The sequence below is a fragment of the Silurus meridionalis genome, chromosome 12 (assembly GCF_014805685.1).
Source record: "Silurus meridionalis isolate SWU-2019-XX chromosome 12, ASM1480568v1, whole genome shotgun sequence".
NCBI lineage: Eukaryota > Metazoa > Chordata > Actinopteri > Siluriformes > Siluridae > Silurus > Silurus meridionalis.
Genome location: NC_060895.1, coordinates 21,112,750 through 21,137,536, shown reverse-complemented (window position 1 = coordinate 21,137,536; position 24,787 = coordinate 21,112,750). Strand labels below are relative to the sequence as shown.

The following is a 24,787-nucleotide window of genomic DNA, read 5'->3' as shown; positions in this document are numbered from 1 at the left end:
TTTATTAGGGAATGTAGGTGATTTACCAAACACAAATTCAAACTGTGAGTCTGTACCCCTAAAAACAAATATAGTAGACAGTTGTGCAACAGTGGTAGCTGAACTTAAAGTTGCTGGTGTCGCAGAGACAACTATTAACTATGTTGTTAGTGCTTTAAAAGAAGTGATTGGAGACATTCATAGTGAAACTCGAGAATCTGTGAAAAACAGCTTATCTTTAGAGGAGCCCATAAAAAGTATTGAGTCACAAATTGACCAGTGTTTTGATAAAATGCTAAATCCTTTTGTGGCAATGAACACTGAGAGCAAGAGAATGCATTACTTTTCAGAGAAATGGGGAAAAATAGATCCTGTTGAATTTGTTCTCGGAACAAGATTTGCTACAAGGTATAACAGAACAACTGGAACCTTTGCCCAAACCATTGTTAAGGATAAATATGTATATATTCCCAATTCTAGAGACATTACAGTCTATTTATAAGCACCCTAAAATTAAAGATATGATGGCGAGAGGTTCACAACAAAAAACTGATTTTCTTTATGACATACACGATGGAGAGTTCTTTAAGAATCATGAACTCTTCTCAAAACAAAGGCATGAAGTTTAGATCCAACGTTTTTTTTATGAATTTGAATGTGTAAACCCCCTTAGATCAAAACGAGGAATACATAAGTTAGGAGCTATCTATTTTACCCTTAGAAATATTTCTCCTAAATACAACTCCAGTTTACTAAATATCCATTTAGTCACTTTATTTCATGCACAAGATATCAAAATATACGGGTTTGATAAAATACTAGAGCCGCTTGTCCATGATACCTCAACATTGGAAACCAATGAAATTCAGATTCCTTTATTTGATCATACAGTTTATGGAACCATTGTCCAAGTTACTGGTGACAACCTTGGTGTCCATTCCATATTTGGTTTTGTAGAATCGTTTGGTGCTAGGTACTGTTGCCACTTTTGCCTACTAGAGAAAGAGGACTTTCAGACAGTGTTCAGTGAAGATAGTCCAAGGATGCCAATGCGAACTAAAGAACTTCATGCAGAACACTGCCAGAGAATGCAGAGCAATCCCAGTCTTCCTTATGTAATGGGAGTAAAAAAGTCTTGCCTTTTAAATTCTTTGCAATATTTTCACACCACTGCAAATTTTTCAGTTAATATTATGCATGATATATTAGAGGGCGTTGCACAATATGAGATGAAATTACTCATTCAGCACCTGATTGGCAATGACACCACATCAGCAGAAGTGCACAGAAGAATTCAGAGTTTTAACTATGGCTTTATGGAACAAAACAACAAACCTCCTGGTGTAGAATTAAGAGAGGGTTCCAATGACTTGGGCTTAACATATGATCCAAATCACTTGAAATTAGGTCCTGGGAAAATGGTCCCCTTGAATAAAATGGAAGTTGGCACTGAGATGGCTGGGAAACTTATTGTGCCCATGTGGACTAAGGTCCTAAATGTGAAATGGGTCAAGTACTGTGGAAATATATATCGGTCAGGGTTAGCAGTTTGTGTTCAGGTTCAAAATGACATGCCTGTATTTCATGTAATCCAGAATATTGTTGTCAAAGATAAACATGTCCTTTTAATAACAACTGCACTGAAAACTGTTTGTTTAGCTGAACATATTCATGCTTACAAAGTTGCACATACCATAGAAGCACCTTGTGTTTTGGATGTTAAGGATATCTTGCACCACAAACTGTTTGACATTCTGATGTCTTATGGTTGTGATTCTGATTTGTTTATTGTACCATATACAGGGAGTGCAGAATTATTAGGCAAATGAGTATTTTGACCACATCATCCTCGTTATGCATGTTGTCTTACTCCAAGCTGTATAGGCTGGAAAGCCTACTACCAATTAAGCATATTAGGTGATGTGCATCTCTGTAATGAGAAGGGGTGTGGTCTAATGACATCAACACCCTATATCAGGTGTGCATAATTATTAGGCAACTTCCTTTCCTTTGGCAAAATGGGTCAAAAGAAGGACTTGACAGGCTCAGAAAAGTCAAAAATAGTGAGATATATTGCAGAGGGATGCAGCAGTCTTAAAATAGCCAAGCTTCTGAAGCGTGATCATCGAACAATCAAGCGTTTCATTCAAAATAGTCAACAGGGTCGCAAGAAGCGTGTGGAAAAACCAAGGCGCAAAATAACTGCCCGTGAACTGAGAAAAGTCAAGCGTGCAGCTGCCAAGATGCCACTTGCCACCAGTTTGGCCATATTTCAGAGCTGCAACATCACTGAGTGCCCAAAAGCACAAGGTGTGCAATACTCAGAGACATGGCCAAGGTAAGAAAGGCAGAAAGTCGACCACCACTGAACAAGACACACAAGCTGAAACGTCAAGACTGGGCCAAGAAATATCTCAAGACTGATTTTTCTAAGGTTTTATGGACTGATGAAATGAGAGTGAGTCTTGATGGGCCAGATGGATGGGCCCGTGGCTGGATTGGTAAAGGGCAGAGAGCTCCAGTCCGACTCAGACGCCAGCAAGGTGGAGGTGGAGTACTGGTTTGGGCTGGTATCATCAAAGATGAGCTTGTGGGGCCTTTTCGGGTTGAGGATGGAGTCAAGCTGAACTCCCAGTCCTACTGCCAGTTTCTGGAAGACACCTTCTTCAAGCAGTGGTACAGGAAGAAGTCTGCATCCTTCAAGAAAACATGATTTTCATGCAGGACAATGCTCCATCACACACGCCCAAGTACTCCACAGCGTGGCTGGCAAGAAAGGGTATAAAAGAAGAAAATCTAATGATATGGCCTCCTTGTTCACCTGATCTGAACCCCATTGAGAACCTGTGGTCCATCATCAAATGTGCGATTTACAAGGAGGGAAAACAGTACACCTCTCTGAACAGTGTCTGGGAGGCTGTGGTTGCTGCTGCACGCAATGTTGATGGTGAACAGATCAAAACACTGACAGAATCCATGGATGGCAGGCTTTTGAGTGTCCTTGCAAAGAAAGGTGGCTATATTGGTCACTGATTTGTTTTTGTTTGGTTTTTGAATGTCAGAAATGTATATTTGTGAATGTTGAGATGTTATATTGGTTTCACTGGTAAAAATAAATAATTGAAATGGGTATGAATTTGTTTTTGTTGTTGCCTAATAATTATGCACAGTAATAGTCACCTGCACACACAGATATCCCCTAAAATAGCTAAAACTAAAACTACTTCCAAAAATATTCAGCTTTGATATTAATGAGTTTTTTGTGTTCATTGAGAACATGGTTGTTGTTCAAATTAAATCCTCAAATAAAATTAATCCTCAAAAATACAACTTGCCTAATAATTCTGCACTCCCTGTAGTTACATGTAATTCGTCCTGTTTGTCATATCAGAATCATTATGTTTTTATTATTTTTATTTTTTCAAAATAAGCTTAAAAATTACATTTGTGAAACCTGAGTATATAGTTTGTTCATTTTTATTTTAAGACTGAAAAGCAGGTTTTTCATTTAGGTCCTTTTAATGGGTAAACATGAATGGTGTAATTCAGAAGAATAACTTTGAATAGAGTAAGTTAATCAGAGGTCACTTAGAATTGGGGATAAACAACTCTGGAGGGGAAGGAAATTGTTGCAGAGTAAAGTCAAAGTACCTCTGAATAGAGTTCAAAAGTAGCAGAGTCAATTTCAAGTAGCTCAGAACTGTGTAAAATAGTACAATAGTTAATTTGAAAAAAAACACTAAATGGAGTCAAATATCACTTGAAAGAGTAAAATATTAACACTACATTGAGCATAATTGACTCTGGAAAAATGACTATCAAAAGAGTAAATTTTACTCTTTTTAGAGAGGGACCAAATGTTATATGGAATAGAGTAAAGTTTTCTTCAAATTGAGTAAATTTTACTCTGGCAAATTTACTGTGTGGTTAAAGAAACATTTCAAATGTTTTATATATATGTGTTTGTCAACTTATAGTCTTTTATGTTTTTTGAAAGACAGGTGCATGTTCATTTTGTTTCTATGCAACAAACTAGGTTATGTAAAGATCTAAGATTTATTTTGACCAAACAAATGCCTGTGCACATATGTTCCACTATATTTTTGTAAAAAAAAAATCCTCCTTTACATGAATAACAGCTTTAAACACTCTTGGCATCTGCACAGTTTGTTTCTCCAAACATTCAGTTGAAATACTTTGCCATGCTTTTTGTAAAACTTGCCAAAGGTCTTATTTACCAGTTGGCGATTTCTTTTTGACCTTCATTTAGTTCATCCCACAAAAGTTTAAGAGGATTTTGGTGTGGTTAATCCATTATAGAGAACACTCCAGCTGAATGTTTGCTCCCTCACGCTTACAGAGCTTGGATGTATGCTTTGGGTCATTCTTTTGTTGTATGGTGAAGTTGGCTCCAATTAGCCACAGTACAGCCAGAATTGCATATTGTTGAAGTATGGAATGGTAGCCATGTTGGTTTAGTCTTCCTTTTACCTGGAATAGGTCTCCAACCTTCCCTGCTACAAAAAAACCCCAAACCATTAAGCTTCCACCTCCATGTTTACTAAGATCTTCTGTCCTGAACTTTTTTGTATGTTTTACAGTGCATACATTTTTCTGTTACAGCCAGAAATGTCAAAATTGCATCCATTTGTCCACAGATCTTTTTTTCAGTTATTCACTGTTAAATTCTTGTGTGTTTTTTCATTTTGCCTTGTTTCTTCCATAGATAAATCTTAGAGCTTCAACGTACAGTTCAGCTCAATGTCTTCTTGTAGGATGAAGTAGATTCCAATTAGCCAATGAATCTATCTTGACAACACTACAGTAAACAGCTGAACTTGTAGTTCCTCAAATAGCTTTACTCATTCTACTGCTAAGGACACACACAATCTGATCCATTTCTATTTCCAGCCTTGTTTAACTTTAGCATCAGAATTACATGAGATACATCCATGTTTGTTGACATTTTTTGGGTTGCCATTTTAAAGTATGCAGTGCCTTGCATGAGTATTGCATAAGTATTCACCCCTGGGGCAATACTAGGTTGAAGCTATTTGGGTTGCAGTAGCAGTTGGGATTTGTCTCAATCAGCTTTGCATACTGTATCTGGATGCTAGTATATTTTTTAGATTTTTTCTTGGCAATCATTTCTCAAGCACTGTCAGACTGAATAGAGGGAACTGGAGAGCTGTGCTTTATTTTGAGGCCAGAGATAAATGTCTGTCCTGCTGGAAGGGATAACTCCACCAATCTCAATGTTCTTGCTGACCAGAATAGGCTTTCATCTAGAATCAGAAGTCAGAAAGAGTTTTGCAGAAGGTGCTCAGTGGGGTTCAGGTCATGGCTCTCGGATTCTTCAACGGGAACGTAGGTGAATTATGTCTTTATGGACCATGCTTTGAGTACAGGGAGATTCTTTGATGAAACTCTTTTTTGACCGTTTATTTCCATTAAGGGAAAGACAATTGTGTGGTTATAACATGTAGCAGAAGTTTGTGAAAGGCCCATGGGATTTAAACTTGTGACCTTCAAGCCCAATGCCGTAACCACTTACAGTGCCCTCCACAATTATTGGCACCCCTGTTTAAGATGTGGTCGTGGACTTCTAAAAATTCTCCTTTTTTTTAAAACAACATAGAACCCAAATGCAAAAAAAGAGAAAAATCCAACCTTTTATTTAAGTACATTACTTTGGTGGTAAAAAAATCACACATTTAGAAAAAAAAAACTTGAAATCATGTGTGCCACAATTATTGGCACCCTGATGTTAATACTCTGTACAACCTCCTTTTGCCAACAAGACAGCACTTAATCTCCTCCTATAACATTTCACAAGATTGGAGAACACAGAGAGAGGGATTTTTGACCATTCTTCTTTGCACAATCTTTCTAGATCATCCAGTGTCCTGGGTCCTCTTATGCACTCTTCTCTTTAGCTCGCCCCACAGGTTTTCGATTGGGTTGAGGTCTGGGGACTGAGATGGCCATGGAGGACCTTGAGTTTGTGACTGCTGAACCACTTTTGTGTAGATTTTGCCACATGTTTTGGATCATTATCCTGCTGAAAGACCCAATGACGACCCATCTTCAGCTTTCTGGCAGAGGCCATCAGGTTTTTATTTAAAATATCCTGGTACTTCAAAGCGTTCATAATGCCATGCACCCTAACAAGGTTCCCAGGGCCTTTGGAAGAGAAACAGGCCCACAGCATCACAGATCCTCCACCATACTTCACGGTGGGCATGAGGTGCTTTTCGGCATACTCATCTTTTGTTTTACGCCAGACCCACTTAGAGTGTTTGTTGCCAAAAAGCTCAATCTTAGTCTCATCTGACCAAAGCACACGATCCCAGTTGAAGTCCCAGTACCGCTTAGCAAACTCCAGACGTTTACGTTTGTGAGTGTTAGTGAGAAAAGGCTTTTTCCTTGCATGCCTCCCAAACAGCTTGTTGGCATGTAGAGAGCGTCTGATGGTTGTTTTGGAGACTCTGTGACCCCAAGATGCCACTCTTTGATGCAATTCTGTGACGGTGAGCTTGGGAAATTTTTTTACTTCTCTTACCATCCTCCTCACTGTGCGTTGTGGCAAGATAAACTTGGGACCTCTTCCAGCCTTGTTTGTCACTGTTCCAGTTGTTTTAAACTTCTTAATGATTCCTCTGACTGTAGATACCGGCAAGTTAAGGCGAGTGGCTATTTTCTTGTAGCCATTGCCTGACTTATGAAGGTCGACACACATCTGCCTTACTTGAATGGTGTGTTCTCTTGTCTTTGCCATGTTGACAAATGGGTAAGAGAATTAGGCCTCTGTGTCACGTCATATTTATACCCCAGGAAACAGGAAATCATGAATTACTAATTAAAAGTCCCTAGATACCCTGACCAACCTTAGCAACTACAGAAAAATATATTTAAAAAAAAACAATTAAATTTTTCAGAGGAATTGTTAGGGGTGCCAATAATTGTGGGACACATGATTTCAAGTTTTTTTTTTTCTAAATGTATGATTTTTTTAACCACCAAAGTTATGTACTTAAATGAAAGGTTGGATTTTTCTCTTTTTTTGCATTTGGGTTCTATGTTGTTTTTAAAAAAAAGGAGAATTTTTAGAAGTCCACGACCACATCTTAAACAGGGGTGCCAATAATTGTGGAGGGCACTGTAGCTACCACCACTTGTCTACATGTTATATAGTGTATACTGAAAATCAACCCCCACAAAATAATGGTACAGTCCAACAACTATGATTCACTACATGAAAAAAACTATTCTTAGGGTGAAACCAATGAGGGGATTCTAACAATCAAAGCACTTTGTGGACTCCATCCAACTATTTATGTGACTCCTGAAACTTTTAGCATCAGAAATAATTCATTAGAATGGGTGATTACAACTTTTAGTGCTTCTTTATAACTCATTTTGAAACCTATATAGACTTTACCCTTCATTTTAGCATTGCAGGTTATGATGTGTGGAATCCCATTTAAGTTCACATTGGTCATTCATTCAGGAATAACTACACAGGATGTGGGCGGGAGAATGTTGCACTCCCAGGGAAAAGTATAATTTCAGGCAGCACTGCCATTGCATTTTTTTCTGGGAATAATCTGAATATAACTGATAAATGTCCCATTCAAGCCTATGTATTTTACAGATATGTTTCTGTAAATATATAATTGCTGAGAAGACCTGCAAGAGTTTTGTCTGCTGTACTTGTGTTTCTCGAGTCTAGCACACATGATGGATTAAGCCAAGGGTTCCAGGATGCATTGAGCCAAGTTCTCACTGTTGCCATGAGTTAAGCCAGAGCATCTCCTAAATGTTTGTTCTGCAGATTTTACAAGATCGGTTGCTGGGGACTAGTCTGGAAACATTGTTGTTTGTGGCTAGTGTGAAATCTAGATGTGAACCCTCATTTGCTTTCTAATTTGAAGTTTAAAAGCATTTTAGAAGCATTAAATCTTCTTGGAGATAACCGAGAGATAACAAAGTTTACAAAAATTTAAATCACAACATAGCTGCCATTTGTCATCGTCACAAACTGGCAATCACGACTTCGCATCAAGGCAACATAACTTCCTTTATTTCCAAAGGTGCTGTTTTTTTCCCTTTTTGTTCCTAATGTTCTCAAATAAGTAGTCTATATTCAATGGTGCAAACAGTTAACTTTGCCCTTAAGGGGCTATTCACCAGCAGAGCATGTGGCTTAGTCCAGGAAACATCAATTCCAGTCTTGAGGGGATAAAAATCCAAGCTTACTTTGTTCTCTTTAATGCTTAAATACACACAATTCAACTCACTAGGTAATTCCCAGACTTTGTATAGGTATTGGAGAAATAAAAATCATCTGTCATGCCTTCAAGCACTAGAACTAATGAGCCTTGACTTCCGAGAAAGTCCAAACGTCTGCACTGGTTGGTACACTTCTGAGAAAACTTTATAGTAAATCTTTAACATTTTGGGGGCTTAAACTGGATACAGAAAAACATTCTCAGAAAAACCAAATATGTACTTTAAGGATGTGATTGCTCAAAATGTGTAAAGATTGCAGAATTAAATTACAAGTTCAACATAAATGATTTATTTGACCTCCTTTATCCCTTTTTGATCTCAAAGCCACACCCCCAGAAACCAGCTAGGAACATCATGGAGGATCAGTATTTCCAAGGATTATCATGGTAACACTTTCAAGCATAGAGGTAAGCTGTAAATTCCCTGACTTTCTTCTTTATAGATTAGAAGCATACCTAACTCTTTATACTTGTCACATGTACATTACAGCACAGTGAAATTCTTTCTTTGCATATCCCTGTGATGTTCGAAAGCTGGGTTCAGCCATGAAACAGCACCCCTGGAGCGCAGAGGTTTAAGGGCCTTGTTCAAGGGCTCCAAAGTGGCAGCTTGGCCAATACTGGGGCTTGAACCTCCAATGTTTTGATCTGTATCCCAGAGCATTAACCACTGAGCTACCACAATCAATGTAGTCTGACCTTTTCTGCTTAAAAATCTTAAGGAAATTAATAAATCTATACTTAATATATAACTTAATATATTTTATTTTACTTTATTTTATTTTAATTGTACTGTGAGAAACAGCAACTACCACAATTTCCAAGTGGGCTCAATAAAGTATTCTGATAATTAATAATGTGTCTTTAATCTGTTTATATTTTCTAATCATTTTATTTAGGGTCACAGTTTTGCATTTTAAAACTGGATTACAAACATGCAAAAATTCACCGGTATTTTTTTATAAGCATGGTCAGAAAAAAAAAAGCAGTCAAATTAAAGCCTTCAACACAACACACATTTATTCATGACCTCCTTCTTTACTCAGATATAAAAAAATATATAAACTCCAGTGAAAAACTATTTAAAATCACTAAACATTCGTTTTATTGATGCGGCAAGTCTCAATTCAACCAACAGAATCCGCCATGATGCGCACATCCGGCAATTAAAACCGTCCGAGTGAAAACATAGCAAATGTTCTGTTTGATTTACGCAATTTAACTTTCCTCTTTTGTTAGGGTCAGACCCATTTTTAGGTTTTAAATGCATAAAAGTAGCGGATAAATTAGTTTATTGCATCAAGGCTTTTTGACTTTGTCAGGAACATCTATTTAAGGAAAATAAAATAAAAAATCAATCTATTTCACTAAATTATAAAGTGCTCTGGTGAATATTATGACCTTTGTGTTGTTAGGGCCGGTTTTTACCCAGTTATAATATAAGAATATAAAACAATATTTAGTGCCAAAACTCAAAACTTAAATCATAAACACACTGTCAGCTCACTAGGGTTTTCACCCAGACAGGGTTGGGAGAGGAGCTGGCTGACAGCGTTGTCAGACAGCAGCCCACTGACAGCCAGCTCCTCTCCCAACCCTGTCTGGGAGAGATGGTTGCAGCTTCTTCCACTGATGTTCAACCCAGGGCCAGAGGTGACAGTAGATGAATTTTTTTCCCTTTCCGTGAAAAAAATGCTCCTTCTGGTAATCCATGCCCAGTAAGATGGCAAATACGGCATAAAAAGCTGTGCAGCCTGTGATGCAAAAAACAGCTATGCATGGAATCTACAGATTTACACAGGCAAACCTGCAAGTGGCATCCCTAAGAAAAATACAAGGAAAACGTGTACCTCTCGATATGACTACTGGACTATGGGGTTACAATATCACGTGTGACAATTTTTTACCAGCTAGGACCTTGGACAAGAACTTCTAAGAAGGAAACTTACCATGGTGGGCACAATAAAAAATAAATAAACCTGAGCTGCCTGCTGAAATTTTGCAGGTGAAGGACAGGGCTCCACTTTCCTCAAAATTAGCTTTTACTGTCGTTTCATATTATCCAAATAATTAAATGTGGCACAGTAATAGTGTAATAGTAGGTTCAAATCTCACACCCCTGGTTTACTGCGGAATTGAATTTGCCACATAACTCACTCATTTGTTTAGATGATTTTCCCAGTCTCTCGTGGATAGCACGATAGACCAAAAAACCGTATAGGGAATTGGTTTTATGGAGTTTTATGTTGAAATAATGAAATTTAATAATAAAAATATAAGTATTATTATGAAATAAAGTCAAATGTTAATACAGTATTGTATACATAAAATAGCATTTTTGGGGTTGCTTCTGTTTATTACTGTTTTTTTTTTTTTTGTTTATCGCGGGCGGTTTTGAAACGTAACCACTACGATAAACGGGGATTACTGTACTTATGTCCACTTTTCACAAAGATGTAGCTATCATCATAAAGTGAGAAAAAGCCCATACTTATCCTGAACTATAATAAAAACAAAGAAGAAGTGGACAACCTGGACAAGATGACTGCCACCTACAGGACATGGCCAATAGTTATATAACATCTTAGATGTGTCTGCATTGTGTTTTGGACCACCATTCACCTGAGATGGAACTCAACCAAAAAACAAGTGGAGGAGAAGATAGGAAGTACCCTTGTCAAGGCACACTTGCCTTGGTCAGACAGCTGCAGAGGTTACCTAGCACTCCATCCATGCTATCAGCAACACAAAGTGCATCAGCACCAGCATCCTCCTCAGCCAGCCCTGCCTCAACATCAACCAGCACAGCCACAGCCACAACCTGACTGAAGCAACCTGATTCTAAAAGAAAGAGGTGTTCGGTCTGTCCTAGCGATAACGACAGAAAGACCAATATATTGTGTTTCTACTGCAAAAATATATCTCTGTAAGGAACACACTAAAATGGTCACTTTGCTGACACATTTGCTTGATTGGTTGTTGTTTGTTTGACTCTGCAAATCTACATTTTGTATTATTACTTGTTCTGCTTTTCAATTTGTATTAAAGTTATATTTTAATACTCAAAAGACTTTTTTACTACTTACAAGTAAAAATATTTGAGTGGAAATTGACCCGTAACACCATAGATGTTACTATAGTTAATAATATTACAATTAAAAAATAAATGTATTTAAGAGATGTGTTTTAATACCCCTTAGTAATAGTCAGGTAACATAACAACCTTTTATTTATTTATATCATTCTCTTGAGGTTCATTTTACCATTTCTTTTTTTAAATAAGAGGCATGCTGTCAAAAGAAAGGGCCAGGGGGGACACACCAAAAATAATAAAACCAATTTTTTTATGGATAAGAAAATATAAAAAGGTGACCAAGAATTAAGAAACACACTGGGTGATAATTGTTTTGAGATTATTTTATGGCTGATTTAAGACACGGGTCAAAACCGACCGGTGAACATAAGAGATAGTAACATAAAGCATAAAACATAAGAGGAAGGATTAAACACCATAATTACTTTGAAACATTTACAAAAATATATTTTGTCTTCATGCTCTATGTTGAGTTTGGTTTTACTAATAATAAACATACTTTAGCATAAAGCATATATATTGGATATTTGTTGATTAAAGAATTAAAAACTTGAAAAGTATTCATTTAAGGTACATTTAGAAAAAAAAAATGTGTGAATAAGTTGCAATTAATCACGAGTTAACTCATGACAATCATGCTTGTCAGAGAACCACCAGCCACACCTCCCTCCTTCACTCAACACTCTCGCTCAGCCGCTCCCTCCTATAAATCACCTACACCTGTCTTCCATTTACCCGTCCCCTTTACAAGGTCCCTATTTCCCTTCACTCACCGTCCGATCTACCAGTTACGACCATAGATCACCTGGACTTCTTACTGCTCTTGTTTCCTGTGCTTCCATGCTCCTGACTAGGCAATCTGTAAAGTTTGCCATCTGCTACAGTCTCATCTCTAGCTCTCTTGTGTTTTAAATGTTTAGACCAATAAAAGACGTTCTATTTTACTCCCAGTTTCGTGATTAAATATTTTATTAATATATATATATATATATATATATATATATATATATATATATATATATATATATGTATGTATGTATGTATATGTATATGTGTATAAATATGTGTGTAAACCTTTATTAAAGGCTGATTCTAATTTGACTGTGTTTCTGGTCATTAAGCTTCATTTTAAGCATTTGTTTTTAAGCACGGTATTGTTTGCCTACAGGACCAAAGCTGTTTGCAAACACTACAACCCATAATGCAGTTCTCCAAATGGGTTTACTAAACGACATAATACACTTCTGCTAATGATGTTGTTGCTTCAGCATCTTTTTTCATGTTCTTCATAATTTGTAGTAACAAACAAGAAAAAATAGACTCTTGCTTCTCGAAGATGCAGAGAGTAAAATCTCTTTCATAATAGCTCCTTTACCACCTTTGAACACTAAAATCTATAAACATGAGTTAAAAAATTTTTAAATTAATTAAAAAAAGTGTCCTGCAAAGACCCTGGCATGACCACACATGGATTCAGACCCTGCAGTGGGGTCAGGTTTTACAGCAATAGGTCACGCAGTAATAAGTCCGAAGAGACTGATGGGAACAACTGCCCATTATGGGATCTCTAGGCCACTGAGGGTTATTATGACCAAACTATTGGTAAAGAAAAAGCCAGTAAGCGTTGCTCACACTTATTCCCAAATTAAATGAGTAAAAATGAAAGAGCTGCAAATTTCATTAGCAGCCAGAGATTCTGCTTTGATTGCATAGATATAAAAGACGTACGGTCACAGGTGTCAATCACATATAATGCATATCTAAATTAAATACATACATAAGTCAAAAAAATATATTTGATAAAATGAGTAATTAATAATCAATTATTTATTAAGCAATAAATAATTGAAAAAAATTAATAAATCAAAACACATCTTTCACAATACTCTCTAATATTAGTTTCCCACTATCGAAGCTAAAATACACAAATGTTTTGTTTTTCTACTTGTTTTTTGTCAGCTTCTGTATCTTGTTGTATTGCTGTGTATAAAGTTTTCAGATAAATTATAATAACCTGGATTTGCTTTACTGCCTAGAAACCTGCTAGCAAATTCTTTGGGGTAGGATTATTATATTGAAAGTATTCATTGAGAAGTTCACTGAGAGGCAAAGCAATAACAGGTTTGGCTCCCCATTTTTAATCTATGTAGTCTATTTTTTTAAATATTTTTTTTTTAATTGTACTCGTTCAAAAAGATTTGGCTTCAAAACACATATATGTCAAAAGCATTTGTGCATTCAGGTTTTTTGCAGGTTTTGGGGGTGTAATGGATGGTAAGATTCAGTTAATCATGGCTAATTCCAGGCTTTTACTTCCAGTTCTGTAATTTTCTTATTTAGCTTGTTTGCATTACCAATTTTATCAGTGAAATTTTGCAATGTTGCTATTTTTCCAAAGGTTTCTCCACTGATCATTAAATTATCTTTGAGGAATTTTGTGAAAAACTGTTTTTGGCATGATTTTGCTCACTTTTTTGGCTGATGTATATTTGGTTTATAGTGAGAATGCAGATACATTTTTTGTTGTTGTTAAAAACTACAGTTTCAGTCTTTTTTCTTATTCTAAATGCATCATTAAATCCCCATTTCTTGCAAACTAACTGTTATAAAATATAAAAAAAAGTGATAACCAGAAAACAGATATTCCTAAAAGAATGATCTCACCTCTTTCTGTCTGTATTTGATGGCCAGTTTAAGCCGAGCCAGCTCGTTGTTGCTTTCCTCCTCTAGAAGGCTAAGGTCATCACGGAAGTTGAGGATAAGCTCCAGTTCGCGTGAGGAACGTGTCTGGTCCAGAAGATCCTTTGCAAAGCGCTTACACTGATAAGATAGCTCCTCGTACTCAGCCTTAAACTCGTTCTCCACCTTGCTGAGCTCCTGGAGCTCCCAGCTGAGCTGGAAGGCGGTCAGGAACGGGTCCTCGCTCGACAGCGCAATGAGTGATGGGCTTGCCAGGGCCCTGTAGATGTTAAGGCGTGAGCGTGAGTGGCGGAGACTGTCCACATCCGAGCTGGATACGCACTCGGAACAGTTGCAGCGCACCTCATGGGGCTGAGGCACTGACACACCTTTCTGCACCAGCATCTTAATAATCTCGTAATTGTTCGTGTGGGCAGCGAGGATGATGGGCGTAAGGTCTGGGGTGAATTCGGAGAACTGTTTGTCCAACAGGATCGGAGGCACCTGGTAATAAATGAGAAGAAACATTGAATATGTGAAAACAGCTGAAGGATGAGAGCTGATTTATTTAGGTGCATTAATATGGACTAGAACATTTTGTACAATGTCAATATAAACAGCAATTACTGCTGAAATACTAATATCAAAATAGTTTCTGATTTTATTTCGGTAATACAGTCAGACCTTTTAAGTTATCCCACTGAAGGCCAGCATGTTCCTAACTCTTTTACTGAACTAATAGTAATTTCCTCTGCCCTTTTCTGTGGTAAAACTCAAAACTGATTAGCATGTTTAAACTTTCTTTGGGCTTCTCCCATTAGGGGTCGGCACAGCGGATCATCCGCATGTTTTATTTGGCACATGTTTTTACGCTGGATGCCCTTCCTAACACAACCCTCCCCATTTATCCGGGCTTGGGACCAGCACTTAGAGTGGCTGGGGTTGGTTCCCTGACCGGGGATCGAACCCGGGCCGCAGCAGTGAGAGCGCCACATCCTAACCACTAGACCACCAGGGAAAACTGATTAGCATGTTTAAATTCAGATATTAAGCTAGCTGGAAATTAAGCTCGGTTACAAGTTGTTGGAACACTGACTAATAATTTGCTATCAAATTGTAAAAGAAATAACTTATAACAAAATAGGCTTAATCAATGCTTCAGCCTAACACCATTGATATTTTGTATGCTTATATGTACCAAGGGGGCCAATGCGTTTACCGGTCGATCGCAAAGGTAGTGTGGGTAGATTGCATGACATAAAAAAATAGATATTTATTTATGCATTTTTATAGTAGGTAGATCATTTTGACCTGTTCATTTTATAAGTAGTTTGCATGCTGAAAAAGCGCGTGGACCCCTGATATATACAGTAAAATTTCAATTAATGCAATGCAATGAATTCAAACAAGGGGCTTTTTTTTTTCCTTTTCTTCCCACAAAAAAGTAACTACCTCTAAACTGTGGTTCAAGCTGTCTGTTATTTGTCAATCTGTGCCTCTGAGCCCATTTATAATTTTCAGTTTGTTCAGTTATGACACTAAAGCCTAGAATTTCCATTAACATTTGAACACAACTCTGGATATTCAGCACAGTACTGTTTCCATTAAAAGGAACTCAAGCTTCTGCACCCATAAAAAGTACCAAAAGTAACAGGTTTAATAGATTACAATGAAATATACACTTTCTATACATTTCCTAGGTATATATATTAGCATTTTAGTATATTATATTCAAAAAACTTTTTAGTAATGAGCTTAAGAAGCTTTAAATCCCTTATGGTGTGGAGGTGCATCATCGCATTACTGCTTCAAGGTTTCATTTTGTACTTAGTTTTGATCAATTCTCTATAGACGACAAAAAATTTATTCACTGTACCAGCTTTTCATTACTTCTAATATGAGAGTCTGCAGTCGTCACTTCAAGTGCAATGATTTGACTGAGCCAGTGACTCCCACAGGATGCCATGTACTGAAGAAATATGAACTGTACAGTCAGATCTCTATAGTTTTGTATTCCTTCTCTCAGACTACATGACTTCTTTGTAAATCTAAAAACCTTTAGAAAGCAATTCGCCCTCACACTGATCTCTCCTGTCACCTGGTCAGTATCAGAGACTGAATAAAAATGCCCACGATTAGTCACATTCATAGTCCTGAAGAATCATGCATATTATATTAATGACCCCTTATGGCCTTCTAAAATCCAGATAACTATAAGTTTTAGCCACAATGCAGGGGACTACAAGCTCCTTCTCTATAAAATGGCCAACAAGTTCTACCTTCCATCCAGGGAACTGCAAGCTTCTTCTCCAAGGGAACAGTACTTTATTTATTGTATCCTCCTCCTATCTAAAGGTCCTGTTTCCAAAATCTCCCACCCTTAAACCAAAGACTTACATGTTATTCATTTCATTTATAGCGGAACATGCTTCTGCTCACTTTTTACAGGTACTTCCAGTCATTCAGGGGACCATAATGGCCTTCTTCCTTCCAGAGGACCACATGGTCCTGCTCGATCAATCTATTCATTAATTTTCCAATCTATTTATTGATCTATTGATTGATCTGTCAATCTATCTCTATCTCTACTCAATCTACTCTATCTAAACATTTTTGCAGACATGTGTAAGTATGGTATGTGCTTTTTTAACATTGCATTCCACTGAGACTGGACAAGCTGATCAGGGAGGCCAGCACAGTCCTGGGGATTCCGCTGGACACTGTACAGGAGGTGGCAGAAAGGAGGATGGTAGCTAAACTATTATCATTACTGGAGAACAACTCTCACCCCCTGTATGAAACAGTTTCTTCTCTGAGCAGCTCCTTCAGTGACAGACTACATGTTACATCCTAAGTGTCTGAAAGAGCGATACAGAAGGTCTTTTCTCCCTGCTGCTATTAGACTTTACAATCAGAGCTGCTCCCAGTGAACCAGTCACCATAATACACACTAGTATTGTGTTTAACTGTGCAATAATAACAAAAACAAAGTGTTTTTATGCAATAAATGTACAATAAAACTAATTTAAAACTGTGCAATCCTATGTGCAATATGTTTGAAAGCGTAACTACTTATTGGTGGTCTCTTTTTTTTTGTATTTATAAACTGTAATGTATATACTTTTATTGTGTTTCTACTTTTCTTTTATATATTTGCACATTTCTTTTTTTATTGCTGATGTAAAACAGAAATTTCAGAACAGAAATTTATAACGTCTTATACAATTGTGTGCCTTCAGTTTTGTGGTAACAGTTTAGAAAATATCTACATATTGCAGGAAAGGTCTTGTGTCCCAATACTTACTTGTGTCCCTTATAGTGTATCTGTCTATTCCTTCTCCCATCTAAGACACAACAACTTCCTGGTCCCGTCTAGGGGACCACAAGCTTTCTTTCTAATCTACTATTTATATTTAAGACACCAAAAAGCTATCAGTCTCACCGCCATCCAAAAGAGGACCTGCTGATCTTTCACGAGACTGCATGTAGTCACTATATTTCTTTTCACACTTATAAATCTCCTCGCACAGGTGACTGCTGACCTCCCCATGAATCAGATTTCTATATCAAATACAAGGAGGTAAAATACGGTCACAGTTTTGATGTTACCTCTGGAGTGCTTGTTAAAATACCGTTTCGCATGCGCACGGATCAGCACTGGGTGAAAGCTGAGATGGTAAATATTTGCCTATTCTTCTAAACAACTCGAGTAAAACCCTCAAGCAGGCTGATGAAATGGTGGTTGAGATATGCACACTCCTAAACTACAAATCAGACTTGCAGTGCTGAGCTCAAAATCTTTTTTAAGCATTCATGTCACCCTTGACTTTAGCTACCGACTATCTGTTTTGAAAGTCTCTCAGAAGAGTGAGTAAATCATATCATACATATGCTTATAATATCTAACGACACCATTCCCTCAGATAGTCACCAACAGTGATCTTAATGTTTCAGGTTCAAGGTTTGTCGGACAACCTTCAGAGGTGTAAAGATTGACACAAATTCATGTTGAAATGCTCTCACTTAACTGCACTTTAAAGTTTCCAAAAAATGTTCTGCAGATTCAAGACGTGCACAAAGTTCGAAGATATTAATCTCCGTCAGTGAAGGACAGTTATGCTAAGCTTTGCAGGTATGCTGAAAGAATGGAGCCAGATCCTTTAATTTAACACATAAAATTCAGATGTGACATGCAATGCATGTCCTAGTGGTCAAGAGATATTTACTGTGGTTTCTGGACAATAAGTCATTTATAAAACACTAGCCATTTGCCATCACTCTCTTATGTAATGTACAGGGTTCTATTTTTCATTTCAAAATTCTATACTTTTCCTGACTTTTCTAAGGATTCTTAAGATTCTTAACATCTGGTCTTAAAATTCAACTATAATATGTGTTACGATACAATCTCTGATGTAAGTCAGAGTCAGAATCTCTGATGTTTTCCATGTGTTTAGTCGCACAGTTGGGGGCGCTGTACTGAACTGCTACCTCACAACATAACAACCAATCACAGAGCTGTGCAGATCCAATGTAGTGCCGAACTTTTGTCTTGAGTGGTTGCTCCTAATGCCACAAAAAACATCTTTTGGCCATGTTCACACTAATACGGGATCATTTGAAAACACATATGTTTCTCTCTGTTTAGGCCTTTCGAACACACTGAGATAGCATTTTAATTAGACGAAAGCAAAGCTTTTTCAAAACGATCTCCAAAGTGGATATATTATAAAATGCCGTTTTGGCGTCGCAGTGTGGACTGTGAAAACTAAGGCTTTCGAAAACGATGACACGTTTTTGTGCATTACAGAGACGTGTGGATGAGCAACTTTTGGAAAGCAATTGAAAACGAAAGTGTGGACGCAGAGCGCTTTTTAAAATGTGGATTAGTGTAAACATGGCCTTTGTTTCATAAACATTTACATTTACATTTATGGCATTTGGTAGACGCCCTTATCCAGAGCGACTTACAACTGAGCAGGGGAGGGTTCAAGTTCAAGTTTATTTCTATAGCGCTTTTCACAACAGACATTGTCTCAAAGCAGCTTTACAGAATTTAACAATTAAGGTAAACAATGTGTATTTATCCCTGATGAGCAGCCATGGCAACTGTGGCAAGGAAAAACTCCTTTAGATGTTATGAGGAAGAAACCTTGAGAGGAACCAGACTCAAAAAGGGAACCGATCCTAATGTGGGTGACATCAAGAGTGTGATTATAGTCTTTAAATAATACAGAACACTGGAGAGTGAAAACTAACATGAGCACTGGAGTGTGTGATTATGAGTAATGTCTTTTCTATAGTCTTATACAGTCATTTAAGATTATGGAACCAGGATCTACTAAGCAACTCATAAAATAGCTAAGGGTTTGCCTTGCACAGGAGCCCAACAGTGGTAGCTTGGTGGTGATGGGATTTGAACTTGTGACCATCCAATTGAATGCCAAATGCTTTAAACAGTAATCTACCACCTCATTATACAACCCTATGTTTTAGAAAACGAATAGGGCAATAGTATGGAAACACATTTTTCAATACACGGTGTTGTTTTTTCCATTATCTAATCCAGACCTGGAAATCACTCAAATCAAATTCCATTCTTTTCCAAAATGGGAACCCTGACTGTATATAACACAAACAATTCTAAATCTAATGCAGGTGTTTTCATCTACCATACAGCATGACCTGAAATGAAGTCTAAAAGACTCAGAGTCTTAGTGGAAAGCACTGTTCCTTCTACATTGACAGCCCTTCCTATCCAACCCCCTGCTGGATCCTTGACCAACACCTTTAACTATCAGCTGCTCATGTATATCCTGTCTCAGTTGTAGGTCATGTCAATTGGATAGCCAAATGTATTAAAGTTATGTTCTTGCAGAGAATTAGCTAGTAAGTGGTGAAAAGGTTAAATTAAAAAAGAGCAGAGCGAGTATAAGCACCCTATAAGCACCCTGTAGCAGCTGGAGTAATTTCTTTCAATCTCTAGCATGACAGTATTTTTATCTACAAAGTCTGAGAAAGCATCTCAATAGCATATGGCAAAGCTTTCAAATATATAGACATAGAATTCTGCGTTTCACATGCTTTATATACAAAAACACATCTATATTAAGGAAAGGATTTTTGCCTTTCTATGAACAAACAAAAATCTAATAATATATACATATATGATCATAAAAATAACAATGTTATGCTATAAAATAGCAACTATATAACAATGTTAACAATGAAATAACAAAGTTGCACTTTGTCACTGCTGAAAAATAATTTTTTTGAGAGACATATAGATGAAGCAAAAGAGATCCTATAAATGTACTGTAAGGAAAAAAGAAAACACAATAGAGGAGTCTGATGAACAGAATAGGTTGGGGAATGTGTGGGGGAGAAAATGTTATGAATGCTTGTGCATGTCAGAACCCCCAAGAGAGCATGACTGTGAATTTGAGAGGCAAGTGGTGATTAGAGGATGGGGTGATTAGCACGTCTCTTTGCAATATCCATCCTGGAGCAGAAGCTGTGAAACTCCCAGAGAGATGAGGACAAGCTATCAGGCAAAAGCATAATATAATGATGACTCCATCCAGACCGGCATGGCAAAAAATTATATTAATGTTAAAATTTAAGCAGTGATTATGACATAAGACTACTGATTCAAAGGTTGGGTGTTCAAATCTACTGGGCCCTTGAGCAAGGCCCTTAATTGTTTAGTTGTATTAATAAGGTGATTTATAAGGCTGTCTGCCAAATGTATAAATGAAAATAAGGCCTTTTAGGTAATAGGAAATGCCTCCTAAAAAAAAAAGAATAAACTGCTACATATTAAAATTGAATTTAGCATATCGTTGTAAAATATAGAATTAAATATAAATATGAAATAAACATAATAGTCTGTTTTAAACAGATACAACAAGATGGGGTTAGGAACATGGCCAGCCATGATACAGCATCCCTGGAGGGGCCCTCAGGGGCCCAATGGTGGCAGCTTGGTGATAATGGGGCTTGAACCCTCAACCAATAACCCAGAGTATGTTAATCATCACTGAGAGGAGATTTGAAGTAAGAATAGGAATTTATTTCTGTAAATTTGCAAAGCTCATTGAATTGAATTGAATTTAGTAACAAACTGGGTCAATTGATCATTTTGCAATAATGCATATTTTTATGAATTATATGTTTTACTGGGGAAGTAGTATATTTACTATCTTAAAACAGTTTTTTTTAGGCCACACAGTGAGGTATCATTGCACACATGACAATCACTATGATCATCTGTATCTGTTCACTAATGGAAATTAAAAGTAAAATATATTTAAAAAAAAACCTGCTCCCATCTACTGATTTGCCTGCTTGTGATTTATTGACATGTTAATTTAGTCTATTTGCATATCAAAAGGTCAGAAGAATAGCAGTGGAATGGGATTCGATTGACACACGTGGCTGGAGAACCACACATCACATCTGCAGTCTTACTAAATGGCCAGTGGTTTAGTGGTCCTCCCTTCCCTTCCTTCCTGTCCATTTCTCAGAATCACCCACTCTGCTTTCGTCTAACCTCCAGAGAAGTCGCACTAAATCGGACTAAATAACCGTGAATGATAATGGAAGGAATTAAGCCTGAAAAAACAAAGCTTCCTGAGCTGTTGTACATCAGTGAAGCCTCTCACTGCCATTTAATCTTTTAATCTAAGACATTGAGAGTGAGCTGAGAGTTTCTCGGTGAGGAAATGGACACATTTGGTCCTTTAGATGTGTAGCTGATAACAGATAGTGCTGGATTTTGTGGTGGTGGTGGTGGTGATAGTGATGGTGTTGCCATTAGTGGTTTGTACTTACTGAAATGAAAGATCGCAATGCTGTTGTGTTTATATGTCAAAAGAGTTTATCACAGCTTTTTTTTTCAGCCCTAAAACAGCCATTAGCAGCCCTACAAAATTTTTATAACTTTTACAAATAACTGTCCATCTGCACACGTTACTTTACCACAGTAACAATGAATGTACAACTGGAGAACTTGCAAGATTAGTCTTTAGTTAGGGAGTAACCTTTTTTAAATACAGAGATTTTAGGCACAATTATCTATTTTTATATTATTATATTTATATTGCTGATTCAGGCTATTCACAATCCTTGGAACATTTAATTGTTATGCAATTCTGGTTCCATATTTTGTGGGGTTGCTTTGTCTGATTCGTGCTCTGGACCAAACCATTTAAAATACTCATCGCTTCCTGCTTTGGATCTGTGTGTTCTCTGTTTAGTGTTCTTGTATTTTACTTTTACTTATATTTAATTTGTCTTTATATTTTAAGGCTTCATAAAGAGGATGACATTTTTTTGTGTCATGAACAACACATTGCCTAGGTAACACTAGGATTCTGTGTGAAAGTTGAACTTGAAAGTGCAGAAAACTGTTACTGTACATGAATAGTGAAAGCTCACTTGTTAATATTTCAGACTTCTATTGGGAAGATTTGGAGTTCAAATCCCACCACTGTCGAGAGTTAAATATTCTAAACAACGTTATCTAGCGTGTGTTTTAATCAGACTAATATTAATCCCCGACACCACCACCAAGCAGCCTTTTGATGACCATGACCTGATCCAGGAGGTTACAGTAAAATGTTGGAATATAAACAGTTTTATTTAATTTAGTTTTGACTTGTTATGTTAATCAGCATTGTGATATTCAAATGGAAATTATAGTGAAATTTCCATCCCAGTGTCACAAAGCAGCGTCAACACAAACCACCAGCACGTTCAGGCACTGAGTATTCAAAAGAAAACATTACCACATTTGGTATTAATTACTAATAAAACACCATAGATAGATAGATAGATAGATAGATAGATAGATAGATAGATAGATAGATAGATAGATAGATAGATAGATAGATAGATAGATAGATAGATAGATAGATAGATAGATAGATAGATAGATAGATAGATGGAAGTGTGTGTTTGTTTGTTTGTGTTTTTAATGCTTCATAAAAACTTTTGAAAAACAAAGACATCATCATACCCCATAGATTCAACTATTTTCCTGAAATCACTTCAAAGTGAAAAGAAAATGTGCTTTCAAACACTTTATTTGCCGAGCATGTGAGCAAAAGGGATATGTGTTTGTTTCTAGCAAAAGTATGTGAACAACTGACCATCTGTTTCTAGCAAAACCGCACACCAATACGTGGTTCCCCTTTTAAAATGTAGAATACACAAACACATACAGTATGTGTGTCTTTTGAAACAGTAGATATTGTACAATTGTAATGCTACAAGTTTTGTAACTTTAGTTCATAGTTTTAACTTAAAAAGTTGACTATAGTAAATGTGATAAAGTTTACAGATAGATAAAAAAAAAAGATGCCAGAGTGAAGAAAAAGTGTGATATAATAAGTTTTGGATGGCTTGGATATCATTGTGCTTTAAAAGTAAAGGAATGATCACTCAGGTGAGATGGAATGGAGCTCCTCACCTGTTTCTCTCCGCTGGGCTTTTTGTGGTTGAGCAGCAGCTCCACGGCTCCTACTACCTCCTTGCGGATGGCGTGGAGCAGCGCGTCCCCGACGTGCACCTCGTGCGCCAACAGGAGCTCGACCATCTCCATGTTCTCGTTCTCGATGGCGATGAGCAGCGCGGTGCGCCCGAGCGGGTCCACGCAGTTCACGTTGATCTTGAAGTAGATCTCGGCTTCGCGCAGTGCGCGCCTCACGCTGCCATAGTCGCCCTTCTCCACGGCGCTCAGGTACGCCTTCTCCAGCGCCGAGAGCTCCGGCTCCGCGCGCACCACGCGCAAACGGATGCGGTCGCGGCGCGAGGAGAACACGCCGCTCCCGCCGCCGTCTCCCCTCCCGCCGCCGCCGCCGCCGCCGTAGTAGAGCTGCGCCATCGCACCCGGTCAGCCCGGTATCATGAGCATCTGAGAAACGGACAGCAGGAGGAAGAGGAGGAGGAGGAAGAGGAGAGGAGGAGGAGGAAGAGTGCGGATGCTCTGATAAAAACGCAGCAGCGCAAGAGGCACGGAAATAACACACCCATTCTGTTAATACAGTTTGGAGTGGAGACTTGTTGACGCGTCTTGTGTCTTTCATGGACAGGATGATGCCATTAACACACACACACACACACACACACACACACACACACACACACACACACAGTTCATCCAAACATGGATATTGCTCTCATACAGTATTTATTAATGAAATTAGGTCACCAAAGTACATGCTTCTTAAATTGCATTGCACACATTTCAAGTGGTCCCATCTCATCTCATCTTATCTCAGGGGCTTTGCTTAAATAAACAGGATTCTACTACTTTGAGTAATTAACTTCCTCCATGAAGCACAGATCTCATGGCACTGATTCATTTAGCATGTATTTGCCATCCTCCCAAAATGGTATACACCTAAAAGAAGTAACAAATATACACACATATTTTATATGATTACATTTTATATTATTTTATAATATAATATAAAGAAAATATACACATATATTTTATATTATTCTATTTTATTGATATTATATTATATATATTTCTTAATAATATATATATATATATATATATATATATATATATATATATATATATATATATATATATATATATATATATATATATATATATATATATATACACCCACAAGTATATTAGCTGGTGGAGCTGTTTGACAGTGTATAACACATGAACATGGTTAGCTGATGCTGGTGTGTAAGAAATCATATGTCCTGCCAGAACCTTGAC

At 37.3% G+C, this 24,787-nt stretch overlaps 1 protein-coding gene across 1 annotated transcript in view; it reads right to left on the bottom strand.

Moving 5' to 3' along the window:
- trpc4b (transient receptor potential cation channel, subfamily C, member 4b) overlaps window positions 1-24,134 on the bottom strand; it is a 66,246-nt gene extending 42,112 nt beyond the window's left edge. Inside the window, exons 1-2 of the mRNA XM_046862862.1 lie at window positions 23,516-24,134; window positions 14,029-14,547 (exon numbers count right to left, since the gene is read on the bottom strand). Coding sequence (XP_046718818.1) covers window positions 14,029-14,547; window positions 23,516-23,929 — 933 coding nt within the window. The 5' untranslated portion in view covers window positions 23,930-24,134. The remainder of the gene's footprint in view (window positions 1-14,028; window positions 14,548-23,515) is intronic.
- Window positions 24,135-24,787: the final 653 nt, after the last annotated feature.